The 14,561-nt window shown below is 44.6% G+C and overlaps 1 protein-coding gene across 5 annotated transcripts in view; it reads left to right on the forward strand.

Annotated features, from left to right (window-relative positions):
- Positions 1–14,561, forward strand: part of LOC310670314 (uncharacterized protein) — a 44,518-nt gene extending 29,957 nt beyond the window's left edge. For 2 of the 5 annotated variants that reach the window (XM_083425472.1, XM_083425473.1), the window contains exons 2-3: positions 6,320–6,506; positions 11,673–14,561. In XM_083425472.1, coding sequence (XP_083281598.1) covers positions 6,407–6,506; positions 11,673–13,423 — 1,851 coding nt within the window. In that variant the 5' untranslated portion in view covers positions 6,320–6,406 and the 3' untranslated portion in view covers positions 13,424–14,561. Of the gene's footprint in view, positions 1–2,817; positions 2,952–3,178; positions 3,551–6,319; positions 6,507–11,672 lie in introns of those variants that run through there. The other 3 variants (XM_083425471.1, XM_083425474.1, XM_083425470.1) reach the window with 3 other exon arrangements.

Here is a 14,561-nt window from a genome sequence, read left to right on the forward strand (position 1 = left end):
GATAGTGCTTCAATGGGTGATAGCCACCACGGAGTTTGGGGTTCCAATAATTCCTTGTATTTTCCCCATACCTTTAGTAAAAACTTATTATAGTATTGTAGAGTCCTTTGTGTACCTTTGTTTTCCCATACCACAAATATGCATGCCAACCAAATCTGTTGTCATGTTCTTCCAGTTCTATTGCCTCTTCATTCTCCAATTTAATCCAATCCCGAATCCGAGTAAGACAAGCTGCTTCATAGTAAATTTTGAGATCTGGAAGGGAAAAGCCTCTCCTTTCTTTTAAGTCTGTATTTTGTATTTTATTCTTGGCCTTGTTTTTTTCAATATTACTACAATACTCTAGAGCAGCCTTTTTCAGCCTGTGGGCCCCCAGATGTTACTAGGGTTAAGTAATTAATTAAGTACTTAATACCTCGGGTTAAGTACTTAATTCGTTCCGGAGGTCCGTTCTTAACCTGAAACTGTTCTTAACCTGAAGCACCACTTTAGCTAATGAGAGCTCCTGCTGCTGCCGCGCCGCCGGAGCACGATTTCTCTTCTCATCCTGAAGCAAAGTTCCTAACCCAAGGTACTATTTCTGGGTTAGCGGAGTCTGTAATATGAAGCGTATGTAACCTGAGGTACCACGGTATAGTACTCTCTAGAGCAGCCTTTTTCAACCTGTGGGTCCCCAGATGTTGCTGAACTACAACTCCCATCACCCCTAGCTAGCAAGGCCAGAGCTCAGGGATGATGGGAGTTGTAGTCCAACAACATCTGGGGACCCACAGGTTGAGAACTGCTGCTGTAGAGGGTTTTCTGTTGTAATTATTAGATTGTCTGAGAAGGCTCTGACCTTATAGGCCCTTTGTCCATCTTTAATTCCTTCTATTCTAGGGTCTTCTCTTATTGCTTTAAAATATACTTCCAGAAGTGTGATAAAGAGGAGAGGAGAAAGAGGGCAGCCCTGTCTTGTTCCCTTAGAGATATTAAAAGCTTCTGATATTTCACCATTTATAATTAGTCTGACCTTTGGGAATTATAAATCGCTTTTATACCACTACATATTTTCTCACCCAAACTCATCATTTACAAAGTTTTTGCATGAATGCCCCTGAAACATCAAATGCTTTCTCCGCATCCACCAAGAGCAGGGCTGCCTTTTTATCTGGTCTCATTCTAGGTATTTTATTGTATCTACTAACAATCATAAAGGTAAAGCGACCCCTGACCATTAGGTCCAGTCGCGGACAACTCTAGGGTTGCGGTGCTCATCTCACTTTACTGGCCGAGGGAGCCGGCTTACAGCTTCCAGGTCATGTGGCCAGCATGACTAAGCCGCTTCTGGCAATCTGGAGCAGTGCACGAAAACGCCGTTCACCTTCCCGCTGGAGTGTTATGTAATAAAAAAATTTAAGGCCTTTTATATACAATAGGTAAAGGTACCCCTGCCTGTACAGGCCAGTCTTGACAGACTCTAGGGTTGTGCGCTCATCTCACTCTAGAGGCCGGGAGCCAGCGCTGTCTGCAGACACTTCCGGGTCACGTGGCCAGCATGACGAAGCTGCTGTGGCGAGCCGGCACCAGAGCAGCACACGGAAACGCTGTTTACCTTCCCGCTAGAAAGCGGTACCTATTTATGTACTTGCACTTAAGGGTGCTTTCAAACTGCTAGGTGGGCAGGAGCTGGGACCGAACGACGGGAGCTCAGCCTGCCGCGGGGATTCGAACCGCCGACCATGTGATCGACAAGTCCTAGGCGCTGAGGCGCTTTACCCACAGCACCACCCGCGTCCCTTTTATATATAATAGATGTTCATAAATGTACCAAGCAAACACGTACATAGATACGTGGACCACGTGTCTGGAGCAGCACAGGAAGACCGTCCTGAGACCATTTTGACTCCCAAACTGACGAAATGTATTCTCTGCAAGGAGGGAGGGGTGAGGGGCCTTCCCATTGTCTCAGGAATTGGGTAATCACCGTCTCAAAGGAATGGCCAGACTACCAGGAAAGGCAATCAGGTAAGCCATTATCAGATAACCTGGCAGACAGGAAAAACAAGAACATTCAAATTTCTGTTGCAGACCGCCTTTTCTATGTTGTAGGTATGATGTTTGTGGGGGGTGGTCTTGGGTTACACCCCTTCTGTGATGTATGTATGATGTATGGAGGGGTGGTCTTGAGCTCCAGGGAAGGGAATTTAAAAGGTCTATATAATGGCAGGCACACCTTTGTCCGGGGTCCTCCTCCTTTCTCCTGTGTGTGAGGGGAGCACCCTGTTGCAACAGTTCAATAAAGATCTGGCTTACCAGCTGCTTTGCTTCTCAATATTCTCTGGTTGGCCTCTGTTATTTTCTCCCACTAATGGAGAACCTGCAAAGGACTCTATAAGGGCTCTTGTGTCCCTATAAGGGAATAAGGGCAGATTTTGTTTACAACAGGTACCTATTTATCTACTTGCAGTTTGATGTGCTTTCGAACTGCTAGGCTGGCAGGAGCAGAGAAAGAGCAATGGGAGCTCAACCCTTCGCGGGGATTCGAACTGCCAATCTTCTGATCGGCAAGCCCTTAGTGAGGATAATACGTTCTTGCAAAAGTGGGGGTCCCAAGCAGGTGCAGTCCAGCTGAGGCAAAGTATAAGTTTATATTCCCTCTGCACACGTTCCCTCCCTCGTCTTCCCATTGGTTGGGTGCTACAAGGTTTTCCTTCCCCCAATTATCAAATAACAGACAAGAGGCTGAGCGTGGGGAGAAACTTCTCCTTCCTCCTCTGAGTTGCCTCCACTTCCGGCTTCACCAGCAGAGATAAAATTGGAGCTGGCAAAGGAGGGAGGGAGGCGGGAAGGGGGGCTGCATTGTGCGCAGGAGGGGGCTTCTTCCTAATCAAGCCTCCTAATTAAGCGCCCTCACTCCCTGCCTCCCACACAGGGGCTCCCATTCCCGCCCCCGCTGCCTGGGATTTCGGGTGAGTGCAAAGGCAATGGCGGGGAAGGAGGGAAGGGGCTTTGCGAGGGGGTCCAGGATGAGAAGCCCCTGGGCGGGGAGAAGAGAAGGGAGGAAAGGGAGCTGTTTCCCTAAAGGGGGCCTTGAAGGGGAGGGGGGGGGGAGAAGCTTCCTCCTGCAGGGATCTGGTGCAAAGGGAGTTGCAGGGAAGGAGGCGGGCAAGGGGAGAGGGGTGGGCATTGCTGGCCAGGATCGCCTTAATAGTATTAATTTAAATTTAATATCTATACCCCAGCAGAAGACCCCTCGGAGGAGGACCTTATATTTAGGCAACAGGCAAAAGCCTTCCTCTTCTCCCAGGGGTTTGGCTTATTAAACAATCTATGGACTTCACAACTGAGTTGGGGGGGGGGGTGTTTTTATTTCTTACTCTGCTATGTATCTCTGTGTTTTTCTCTTGGGTAAGGTAATTGAGAGAGCGGTTGCCGAACAGCTTGGTTGGTTTCTGGAGGAAACATCGGCTTTAGATCCATTTCAGTCTGGTTTCCGTCCTGGTTTTGGGACCGAGACGGCTCTGGTTGCCCTAACAGATGATCTCCGTAGACAACTGGATTGAGGCGGGTCAGGACTGGTGATCCTTCTAGATTTGTCAGCAGCCTTTGACATGGTCAATCATTATCTTCTGGACCACAGCCTCGCAGACGTGGGGATACAGGGCATAGCCCGTAACTGGCTGTGCTCTTTTATCTCTGGTCGGGGACAGAGGGTGGCACTAGGGAGGGAAATGTCATCGCGCCACTCCTTGGTGTGTGGAGTGCCGCAGGGCACAATTCTCTCCCCGATGCTTTTTAACATCTTTATACGCCCCCTTGCCCAGATTATCCGGAGCTTTGGGCTGGGCTGTCACCAATATGCTGATGACACTCAGCTCTATCTGCTGATGGATGGCCACACCGACTCGGCCCCGAACACACTGACCAGATGCTTGGAAGCTGTGGCTGGATGGTTTCGTGGGAGCCGATTGAAACTAAATCCTTCGAAGACAGAGGTCCTATGGCTGGGTCGGGATGGCATGGGGATGAGGGACCAACTCCCTTCTCTTGCGGGGGCCCAATTAGTGCCATTGCCTTCTGTTAAGAGTTTGGGTGTAATCCTTGACGCCTCCCTTTCCAAGGAGGCGCAGGTTACAGCAACAGCCAAGGCGACATTTTTCCACCTTCGCCGCATCAAGCAGTTGGTCCCTTACCTTTCCCGCCCCGACCTGGCCACAGTGATCCATGCGACAGTCATCTCCAGGCTTGACTACTGTAATTCGCTCTACGCAGGGCTGCCCTTGAAGCTGTCCCAGAAACTCCAGCGGGTGCAGAATGCTGCAGCGAGGCTCCTCATGGGGTCTCTGCCATGGGAGCATATTCATCCAGTGCTTTTCAAGCTGCACTGGCTCCCGGTGGAGTACAGGGTCAGATTTAAGGTGCTGCTTTTGACCTTTAAAGCCCTTCACGGCCTAGGACCCTCGTACGGGACCGCCTCTCCCGCTATGCCCCACGAAGAGCCTCAAGGTCCATAAATAGCAACACCCTAGTGGTCCCGGGCCCTAAGGAAGTTAGATTGGCTTCAACCAGAGCCAGGGCCTTTTCAACTCTGGCTCCGGCCTGGTGGAACGCTCTGCCTCATTAGACCAGGGCCCTGCAGGATCTGATTTATTTCCGCAGGGCCTGTAAGACAGAGTTGTTCTGCCTGGCCTTTGGCTTGGTGCCAATTTGATTCCCGCCCTCTCTTTCTTTTTTCTTTCCTTCTCCTCCTGCGATGAGGCTACATTTTAATGCAGCGGTGCCTCGCAAGACAGAATCCGTTCCGTAAGTCTCTTCGTCTAGCGGTTTTTTCATCTTGCAAAGCAAGCCCATTAGCGGATTAGCGCTATTAGCGGTTTAGCAGCTATTAGCGGCTATTAAAGGTTTAAGGGATTAGCGGATTAGGTGCTAAAAGGCTATTAGCAGCTTAGTGCCTTAGAAAAAGGGGGTGGGGAGCGGAAAAAACCCCCAGGAATCGCAAGACATTTTCGTCTTGCGAAGCAAGCCCATAGAGAAATTCGTCCTGCGAAGCACCTCCAAAACGGAAAACCCTTTCGTCTAGCGGGTTTTCCGTCTTGCGAGGCATTCGTCTTGCGGGGCACCACTGTATTTTTATGTTTCAATATTTTAATGTTGTATTTTAATATTGTTTTTAAGTTGTAATCATTCAACTTGTTTTTATTATTGCTTGTAAGCCGCTCTGAGCCCGGCCTTGGCTGGGGAGGGCGGGGTATAAATAAAAATTATTATTATTATTATTATTAGAAGCTGCCCTGTGATCTTTGGAGGAAGGGCAGTATAGAAATGTAAAGAACAGCAGTAAAAATAGGAAGCCGTCTTGCGTTCAACGGGGGGGGGGGGGGACAAAGTCTCTGACCAGCATGCATAGCAGGATGGGCTTACGAGGGAATAATAATAATAATTAATAATAATAAAATAAAAACTGTGTTGCTTCAGCCGCTCTGGGCGGCTTCCAACAAAAACACCAAAAATTTTAAAACATCGAAAACTTTCCTATATAGGGCTGCCAGCAGAATACTTCCATTTTGTAGAAATGGCCTTTGAATTTAAAGAAATGCCCTCTCTAAGGAATCCCGTGGTGTAAACGTGTATGTTGTCCTCTAGTAAGAGCAAGCAGTGCTCCAAAGTGCTTCTCTTGTGAACTTGCCATCTAAGTTGTTTACTCCTGACCAAAACTCCCGTTTCCCAAAAGGACTGGAGGGGGGGTCTCCTCACCACTTTTAACCCCCCCACTCCCACCACATGGAAGGCAGAGGACGTGTTCATTCACAATCCCAGTAAACCATGAAGTGAACCAGGCGCTGCAGCTCCTTCCCCTCTCACTGGGCTGCAGAGGAGGAAAGGGATGGGATTGAAGGCTCTTCCTGCCTCTCTCCCCTGAGCAAGAAGAGCAAAGGGTGTTTGCAGGGGAGGAGGACAGAGGAGGAGGCGGCAGCGAGGGCAGAGGGAGCAGTGGGCGGATCCACCGCCTCTCTTAGGGGGTCCAGATGCAAGCAAGGGGCTTCCTTCTTCTCCGTGCAAGGGCCACCCATGTATTCAGAGCAGTCCTTTGCAGAGTAACTCTTAAGTTCCATGGGATCTACTCTCAGGCCACTAATGTGCATACCATGCCAGTCTTAGGAAGGGAGGTGGGACAGGGAGGTGAAAGGAATTGTCAAAGCTGTTTGAAAATGGATAGAGGCTCTTGGGGGAGGGGGTGCCCAGTTGGGGCTTCTCCAGGGGCAGCAGAATGTCTTGGGCAGGAGAATCCCTGCAGGGGCTCTCAGACTCCCTTGGCTTCTTCTTCCCTCCCTCACAGGAAGCTGCAACTTGCTCTGGATTCTGCTCTCCTCAGGAAGCTGAACCTGCAAACCTAGCTGAGACTGAACCTGCAACCCTGGCCAGGATGGAAGGAGGAAGATGGACGGTTGACCTGGTCAGGCTGTCTCCCGCATCCCTCCCCACAACCTCTGAGCATTCCCTCCCAGGACCCTTGGAGAAATCTGGTGAGTTCCAGGGCAGAGGAGATGGGGACAGGGATAGATGGATGGTGGAGGGAGAAAGAGGAAAAGATGGAGAGGAGACAAATGGAAGGAAGTTCCTGAACCTAAGAAGGAACGGGTGAGGCCTTCTCCAAAGCAGCTCTTTGTTTCTTGAATCCCTTTCATAAAGTACAGTGGTACCTCGGGTTACATACGCTCAGGTTACAGACTCCACTAACCCAGAAATAGTACCTCTGGTTAAGAACTTTGCTTCAGGATGAGAACAAATAACGTGCGGCGGCAGCAGGAGGCCGCATTAGCTAAAGTGGTGCTTCAGGTTAAGAACAGTTTCCAGTTAAGAACAGACCTCCGGAACGAATTAAGTACTTAACCTGAGGTACCACTGTATTGGGGGCAGATTTTCTTCCTCCAGCATTTTAAATCTTAGGAGTTACAGTGGTACCTTGGTTGTCAAACATAATAGGTTCCGGAAGTCTTCCAAAACCAAAGCGTTCCAAAACCAAGGCGTGCTTTCCCATAGAAAGTAATACAAAATGGATTAATCCTTTCCAGACTTTTAAAAACAACCCCTAAAACAGCAATTTAACATGAATTTTACTATCTAACAAGACCATTGATCCGTAAAATGAAAGCAGTAATCAATGTTCTGTACCATAAAATAAAGAAGACAGTATTGTTGATGATAAAAATTAAAAAAAGAAGAAGCCACAGTCAAAAATGAAAAAGCCACACAAACAAAAACGCAAAAAATAGGAAAAAACTAAAGCACCAAATGTCACCTCAGAACACTGCAACCAGAAATGGCTTTAATATTGATGGGGTGGGCGCTTAAATCAGCTGTGCAAGGGAACAAATGGGATGAAAAAAGCTTTAATTACAATGGGAGTGGGGACTTAAATTTGTTGGCTTTTCCGCAGTATAGTAGCGCAGAGAGCTTGCTGGGGAGAGCTTGCATTAAAAAGAAGGGACTCAAAAATAACTTAAGCAAGGTTTTAATAAGAAACAAAAACTCCATTTACATCAAATACATCTACAAACAAACACGACCCAACCCCAGGGTAAATGGCAGAGCTAGGTGCTGCTCCTTATATACTGCAGCCAATTCCCAACACAGCTTAATCAATGCTACTCAGCAGCACCTGCTATGCCCCACAGCTGCAAAGCTGGATCTCGTTAGTCTGCTCTGGCCCTTGCTCTGGCCCCTTAAAGGTATACACATTGGGTGAAACAATGATGAACCTTTAGATTTAAAGAAACAGTTCAACAAAATTAGCTGCTCAAGGATACAAGTGGGATGAAAAAAACCTTAATTATGATGGGGGGGGGGGACTTAAATTTGCTGTGCAACAGTAAAAATGGAAGCTCAGGAGCACGTTCGGTTTCCGAGGCAAAGTTCAAAAACAGGAGCACCTATTTCTGGGTTTGCAAATGATGAATCAACAGAAGCATAGTCAATCTATGGACTTCCCTTTTTTTGAAATATTTTATTGGTTTTTACAAATGCAAGTTTATATCAAAGACATTTATGTAATCAATTCATGAGATTCTCTGAATCACATGACTTCGCTCCATCCCTTTCATGGGTCCTGATAGTACCATATTTTTTGCTCCATAAGGCGCACTGGACCTTAAGACGCACCTAGTTTTCAGAGGAGGAAAACAGGGGGAAAATATTCTGAATCAAATGTTGCACTAAACTGTTTAATAAACTACTGGTATATCAGAGTGAGACTAAGAGGGACAGGAGCTGTGTGTTTGTTTAGTGTGCTGGCTCAAGGAGCCAGCGGATCAGCTGAGACGTGGGCGATTTGCGTAATTTCCCCCTCTCCCTCATCCTCTGCCCTCCAGTCCCCAGCAGCCTTCCTTTTTTACTTCCTGATTTTCACTGCGCTCGTGGCTCAGAGCTCGAGGTTGGGGTTTTTTTGCTGCTGGTTGCTTAAATTTTATCCTTCCTGATCCAACCCCCCCTGTGTCCTGCCGTCCCTCTGCAGCCTCATTGCTCCGTTTAGAGAGCGGGTGAACCTTCTGCTGGCTACGCACCACTTTTAAAAGTGCCTTCTGGCTTTGAATCACCTGCCTCCCTTTACTATTTTACTCAGGGTATTTGCCCTGTGCCTGGGGTTTTTTCCATTTAAGAGTTTGCAGCCTCTTCCTTCCGTTGCTTGTTTTGAGGCAGGATAGATTTGAGCAAGTGATCAGGACTTGGATTGCAGGGGATTCGCCATTAGCTGTGTAAAAGCGCTCCTCCTTGCAGCCTTCTACGTTGTTTGCACACGTGGCTACTGGTATCAGGTTCAGTTTGAGTAATAAGCAGCCCCTGGCAGCAATAGAATGGAGCATAAAAAAGGAGTAGGGGCATTGGGACCCAGACAATGCTCAAATCTATCCTGCCTGAAAACAAGCTGCAGAAGTAAAAAGCCCGCTCCCGCTCCCCTGCCCCTCATCCCGTGCCCTCCCCAGCCTTTTTTTTAACTTCCTGGTTTCCACTGCGCTCGTTGGCAAGGCGGTGTCTCTACTTTTTCATTATATACCATTTCCCAAAATGATACTGTTATCTTACATGACCACCACATATAGCAAAAGGTACCCACTTCTTCTTTACATTTCCAGCAGAAAGTTGAACTTACACTATACATTTCAGATAACTTACTAGGAGTCAAATACCACCAGTACACCCTTTTCATGTAGTTTTCTTTCCATGTACAGCAAGCTGTGAATTTCAGATCTGTTTTCCAAAGCCTCTCCCAATCTGTCATTTGTATGTTATGTCCTAAGTCCCTTTCCCATTTCGTCATAACTGCTTTGACCTGTTCATCTTTTGTATACCTTTCTAGGAGCAAGTTATACATTTTAGACAGAACTTGTTATGTTACTTCCTAAGAGTTCTTTTTGAAATAGGGATGTCTCATAACTAAAACCGTTCTTTTTGTCTATCTTAAAGATATCGTTTAGCTGATGGTACTGTAAGCAGTCAGTTACAGCTTCCTTTTATCTCTTCAAAATCTTTTAATTTCAGTTGGTTTTCAACTTCAGTTAACAGCTCTCTATAAGTCGGCCAATTACTTCTCATATTCAATTTTTTTCAGAGATATTGCTTCCAAGGGAGAAAGCCACCAGGGTGTTTTTTACGCAAGCAAATTTTTATACTTCTCTCATACCCTACAAATTGGTTTTCTTACTATATGATTCTGAAAAGCTCTAAACACCTTGGCCTTTTTCCTACCATAAATATGCATGCTATCCATTATTTGTGTCCTTGCAGAACTAATATACAGTATCTGTGTTTTCCAATGTAATCCATTCCCGGTTCTAGCAGAAACAGGATGCTTCATAATAATGTTTCAAACCCAGCAGGGCGAAACCTCCTCTCTCTCTTAATAATTTATTTTTTATACTTGATTTCGTCCCTTTCCAGATAAACTTAGATGTATCTTCTTGCTATTTTTCAAAGCATCCTGCGTTGCCTATTGCCTGGACTGATTGGAGTAAAAATAACATTTTTGGCAATACATTCATTTTTATTACTGATATTCTTCCTCAAAATGAGAAATTCATTCTTCCCCATATCTCTAAACCTCTTTTTATTTCTTTCCACTCATTCTTGTAATTGTCTTTAAAAATATTTATATTCTTAGCTGTCAAACAAATCTCTCAGTATTTGACTTTTTATGTATAACTAACTCTGTTTTCTGAGTCTTATTCTTGTTTAGTTTAAAGCCTCCGGTCTGCCCGAAGTCCTGTATCTTTTCTACCACCTTCACTGGAGTATTTATGGGATCCTTCACGCTACTTACAAGGTCAACTGCAAAACCTTTTAATTTATATGCTTTATTTTCTACTGTTATTCCTCTAATTAATTTCTCCACTTTTTCTCTCTCTCCAGGGCCTCTAATACCAAAATAAATAATAATGGTGATAGGGGATATCCTTGTCTTGTCCCCTTCGTTATTTTACACTTTTCTGTTATAACCTTATTAACAATCAGCATAGACTGTTGGTAAGAATAAATTGCATCAATTCCTCTCCCAAATGCTTCCCCAAAATTCATTTTTTCTTTTATCTTTTTCATAAAAGCCCATGAAACATTATCAAAAACCTTTTCAGCATCTATAAACATTAAGGCCGCTTTTTTCTAATTTTTTACTTCCAAATATTCAATAATTTCAACTATATTCCTTATATTCTCCTTCATCTGACGTCCTGGTAGAAAGCAGGCCTGATTGTGATGATTTTTTTCTGCTAAAACACCTTTCATTCTATTGTCCAAAATATGATCAATATTCTAAATGGAGTATTTTTCTCGCCTTTTAGTTCAAGAATTATTGAGTTGTGGTCCGAAAGCGTTCTTGGTTGTATTCTGCTTTTTTAATCTATGGAATTCCATCCTACAGGAGACAGCGATGGCCAACAACTTGGATAGCTTGAAAAAGAGGATTGGACTGATGTCTGTGCTCTGCCCTCACGGTCCTAGGCAATAATGCTTCTTAATACTAGTTCCTGGAAAGCACAGGAAGGCAGAGGGCTCTTGTACTCAGAACCTGCTTGCTGGTTTCCCACAGGCATCTAGCTGGCCACTGTGAGAGCAGGATGCTGGACTAGGTGGGCCTTTGCCCAATTGAGCAGACTCTTCTTATGTTGTAATACAGGCATCCCCAAACTTGGCCCTCCAGATGTTTTGGGACTACAACGTCCATCATCCCTAGCTAACAGGAACAGTGGTCAGGGATGATGGGAATTGTAGTCCCAAAACATCTGGAGGGCCAAGTTTGGAGATGCCTGTTCTAATATACTGCAATATTTTTACAGTTACATGTGGCATAGTAACACTAAAGTTTTACTTCTTAGTCATAGGAGAGACTGCTACTTGAGCCTGTGATCCTTTCCCCCCTGGACAAAGAGAAATACAGAGATGTGTCTAAGAAGCCAATTCCACCATAGATTATAAATTAGTGCAGTTTATTAAGTGTGAATGGAGTGATCATGTGTTGTTCTTGCCATTATTTCATCTGCATTCCTAAAAGTTTGGAACATAGAGAGGACAGTGGAGAAAGGAGACAGTGTTAAAATAAGAGAAGGTGCATATTGGGATTGACATGTGTTCAGTTCCTTTCTTGTCTTTCTTGAAAGTCTTAACAGAATCCTCTTCCCCCTCCCCCCACTCCCAAACAGGTGAGGATAATGATGGCCAGAATTCTATGGAGCCATCTGTGAATTCATTGGGAAGAACAAAGAAACAGTTTAAATGCATGGAATGTGGGATGTGTTTTAGTCACAGTGGAAGACTGAGGACACATCAACGAATTCATATAGAGGAGAAACCATTTAAATGTACTGACTATCGAAAGAGCTTCAAGGAAAATGGAACTCTTAGAAAACATCAAGGAACTCACACAGGGGGAAAACCATTTGAGTGTATTGAATGTGGAAAGTGCTTCAGTAGAAGTGGACACCTTAGAATACATCAACTAACTCACACAGAGGAGAAACCATTTGAATGTATTGAATGTGGAAACTGCTTCAGTCAAAATGGAAACCTTAGAATACACCAACGAACTCACACAGGGGAAAAACCATTTGAATGTACTGAATGTGGAAAGTGCTTTGGTCGATATGGAGCACTTAGAATACACCAACGAACTCACACGGGGGAGAAACCATTTGCATGTATTGAATGTGGAAAGAGCTTCAGTCAGTGTGCAACACTTAGAATACACCAACGAACTCACACGGGGGAGAAACCATTTAAATGTATTGAATGTGGAAGGAGCTTCAGTGAAAGTGGAGCACTTAGAAGACATCTACAAACTCACACAGAGGAGAAGCAATTTAAATGTATTGCATGTGGAAAGGGCTTCAGTAAGAGTGGAGACCTTAGAATACATGAAGGAACTCACATGGGGGAGAAACCATTTAAATGTATTGAATGTGGAAAGAGCTTCTGTAGAAGTGGAACACTTAGAAGACATCAACGAACTCACACAGAGGAGAAGCAATTTAAATGTATTGAATGTGGAAAGAGCTTCGGTAGAAGTGAACAGCTTAAAAGACATCAACTAACTCACACGGGGGAGAAACCATTTAAATGTATTGAATGTGGAAACAGCTTCAGTCAAAGTGGAACACTTAGAGTACATCAACGAACTCACACTGGGGAGAAACCATTTAAATGTATTGAATGTGGAAAAAGCTTCAGTAGAAGTGGACACCTTAGAGTACACCAACGAACTCACACGGGGGAGAAACCATTTGCATGTATTGAATGTGGAAACAGCTTCAGTCAAAATAGATACCTTAGAATACATCAACGAACTCACACGGGGGAAAAACCATTTAAATGTGTTGAATGTGGAAAGAGCTTCAGTTTTAGTGGACACCTTAGAAGACACCAACAAATTCACACGGGGGAGAAACCATTTGCATGTATTGAATGTGGAAACAGCTTCAGTCAAAATGGAGACCTTAGAATACATCAACGAACTCACACGGGGGAGAAACCATTTAAGTGTATTGAATGTGGAAAAAGCTTCAGTAGAAGTGGACACCTTAGAGTACACCAACGAACTCACACGGGGGAGAAACCATTTGAATGTATTGAATGTGGAAAGAGCTTCAGTCAAAATGTAATACTTAGAAGACATCTACAAACTCACATAGAGGAGCAACCATTTAAATGTATTGAATGTGGAAAGAGCTACAGTCAAAGTGGAGACCTTAAAAGACACCAGCGAATTCACACGGGGGAGAAACCATTTAAATGTATTGAATGTAGACAGAGTTTCAGTAGAAGTGGAGATCTTAGAATACACAAACGAACTCACACGGGGGAGAAACCATTTGAATGTATGGAATGTGGAAAGAGCTTCAGTCAAAATGGACACCTTAGGAAACATCAACGAACTCACATGAGAGAAACCATTTAAATGTACTGAATGTGGAAAGGGCTTCAGTCCATATAGACACCTTATAAGACACCAGCTAACACACGGGGAAGAAACCATTTTAATGTATGGCATTGGAAAGGAGCTTCAGCAAAGGTAGAGCACTTAGAATACACCAACTAACTCATACAGGGGAGAAACCATTTAAATGTACTGAATGTGGAAAAAGCTTCAACAGGAAGGATAAACTTACATTACATTGGCAAACTCACACAGCGGAGAAGCTTTAGTCAATATGGAACCTTAGGAAACATCCACTAATTTACGTGGGGAGGTCTTAATACACTGGTACCTCGGGTTAAGTACTTAATTTGTTCCGGAGGTGTATTCTTAACCTGAAACTGTTCTTAACCTGAAGCACCACTTTAGCTATTCAGGCCTCCTGCTGCCGCCACGCCGCCGCCACCACACGATTTCCATTCTCATCCTGTAACAAAGTTCTTAACCGGAGGTACTATTTCTGGGTTAGCACAGGCTGTAACCTGAAGCTTATGTAACCTGAAGCATATGTAACCCGAGGTACCACTGTATAGAACTTTCTAGAGTAGATTTCTCAACCTGTGGGCCCCCAGATGTTGCTGAACTACAACTCCCATCACCCCTAGCTAGCAAGGCCAGAGCTCAGGGATGATGGGAGTTGTAGTCCAACAACATCTGGGGACCCACAGGTTGAGAACCGCTGCTCTAGAGGGTTTTCTGTTGGAATTATTAGATTGTCTGAGAAGGCTCTGACCTTATAGGCCCTTTGTCCAACTTTAATTCCTTCTATTCTAGGGTCTTCTCTTATTGCTTTCAAATATACTTCCAGAAGTGTGATAAAGAGAGGAGGAGAAAGAGGGCAGCCCTGTCTTGTTCCCTTAGAGATATTAAAAGCTTCTGATGTTTCACCATTTATAATTAGTCTGACCTTTGGGAATTATAAATTGCTTTTATACCACTACATATTTTCTCACCCAAACTCATCATTTCCAAAGTTTTTTGCATGAATGCCCCCGAAACATCAAATGCTTTCTCCACATCCACCAAGAGCAGGGCTGCCTTTTTATCTGGTCTCATTTCCAAGTATTCTATTGTATCTACTACCAATCTTACGTTGCTATAAATTTGTCTTCTGCGTAGG

The sequence above is a fragment of the Podarcis tiliguerta genome, assembly GCF_965153285.1.
Source record: "Podarcis tiliguerta genome assembly, chromosome: 2".
Lineage (NCBI taxonomy): Eukaryota > Metazoa > Chordata > Lepidosauria > Squamata > Lacertidae > Podarcis > Podarcis tiliguerta.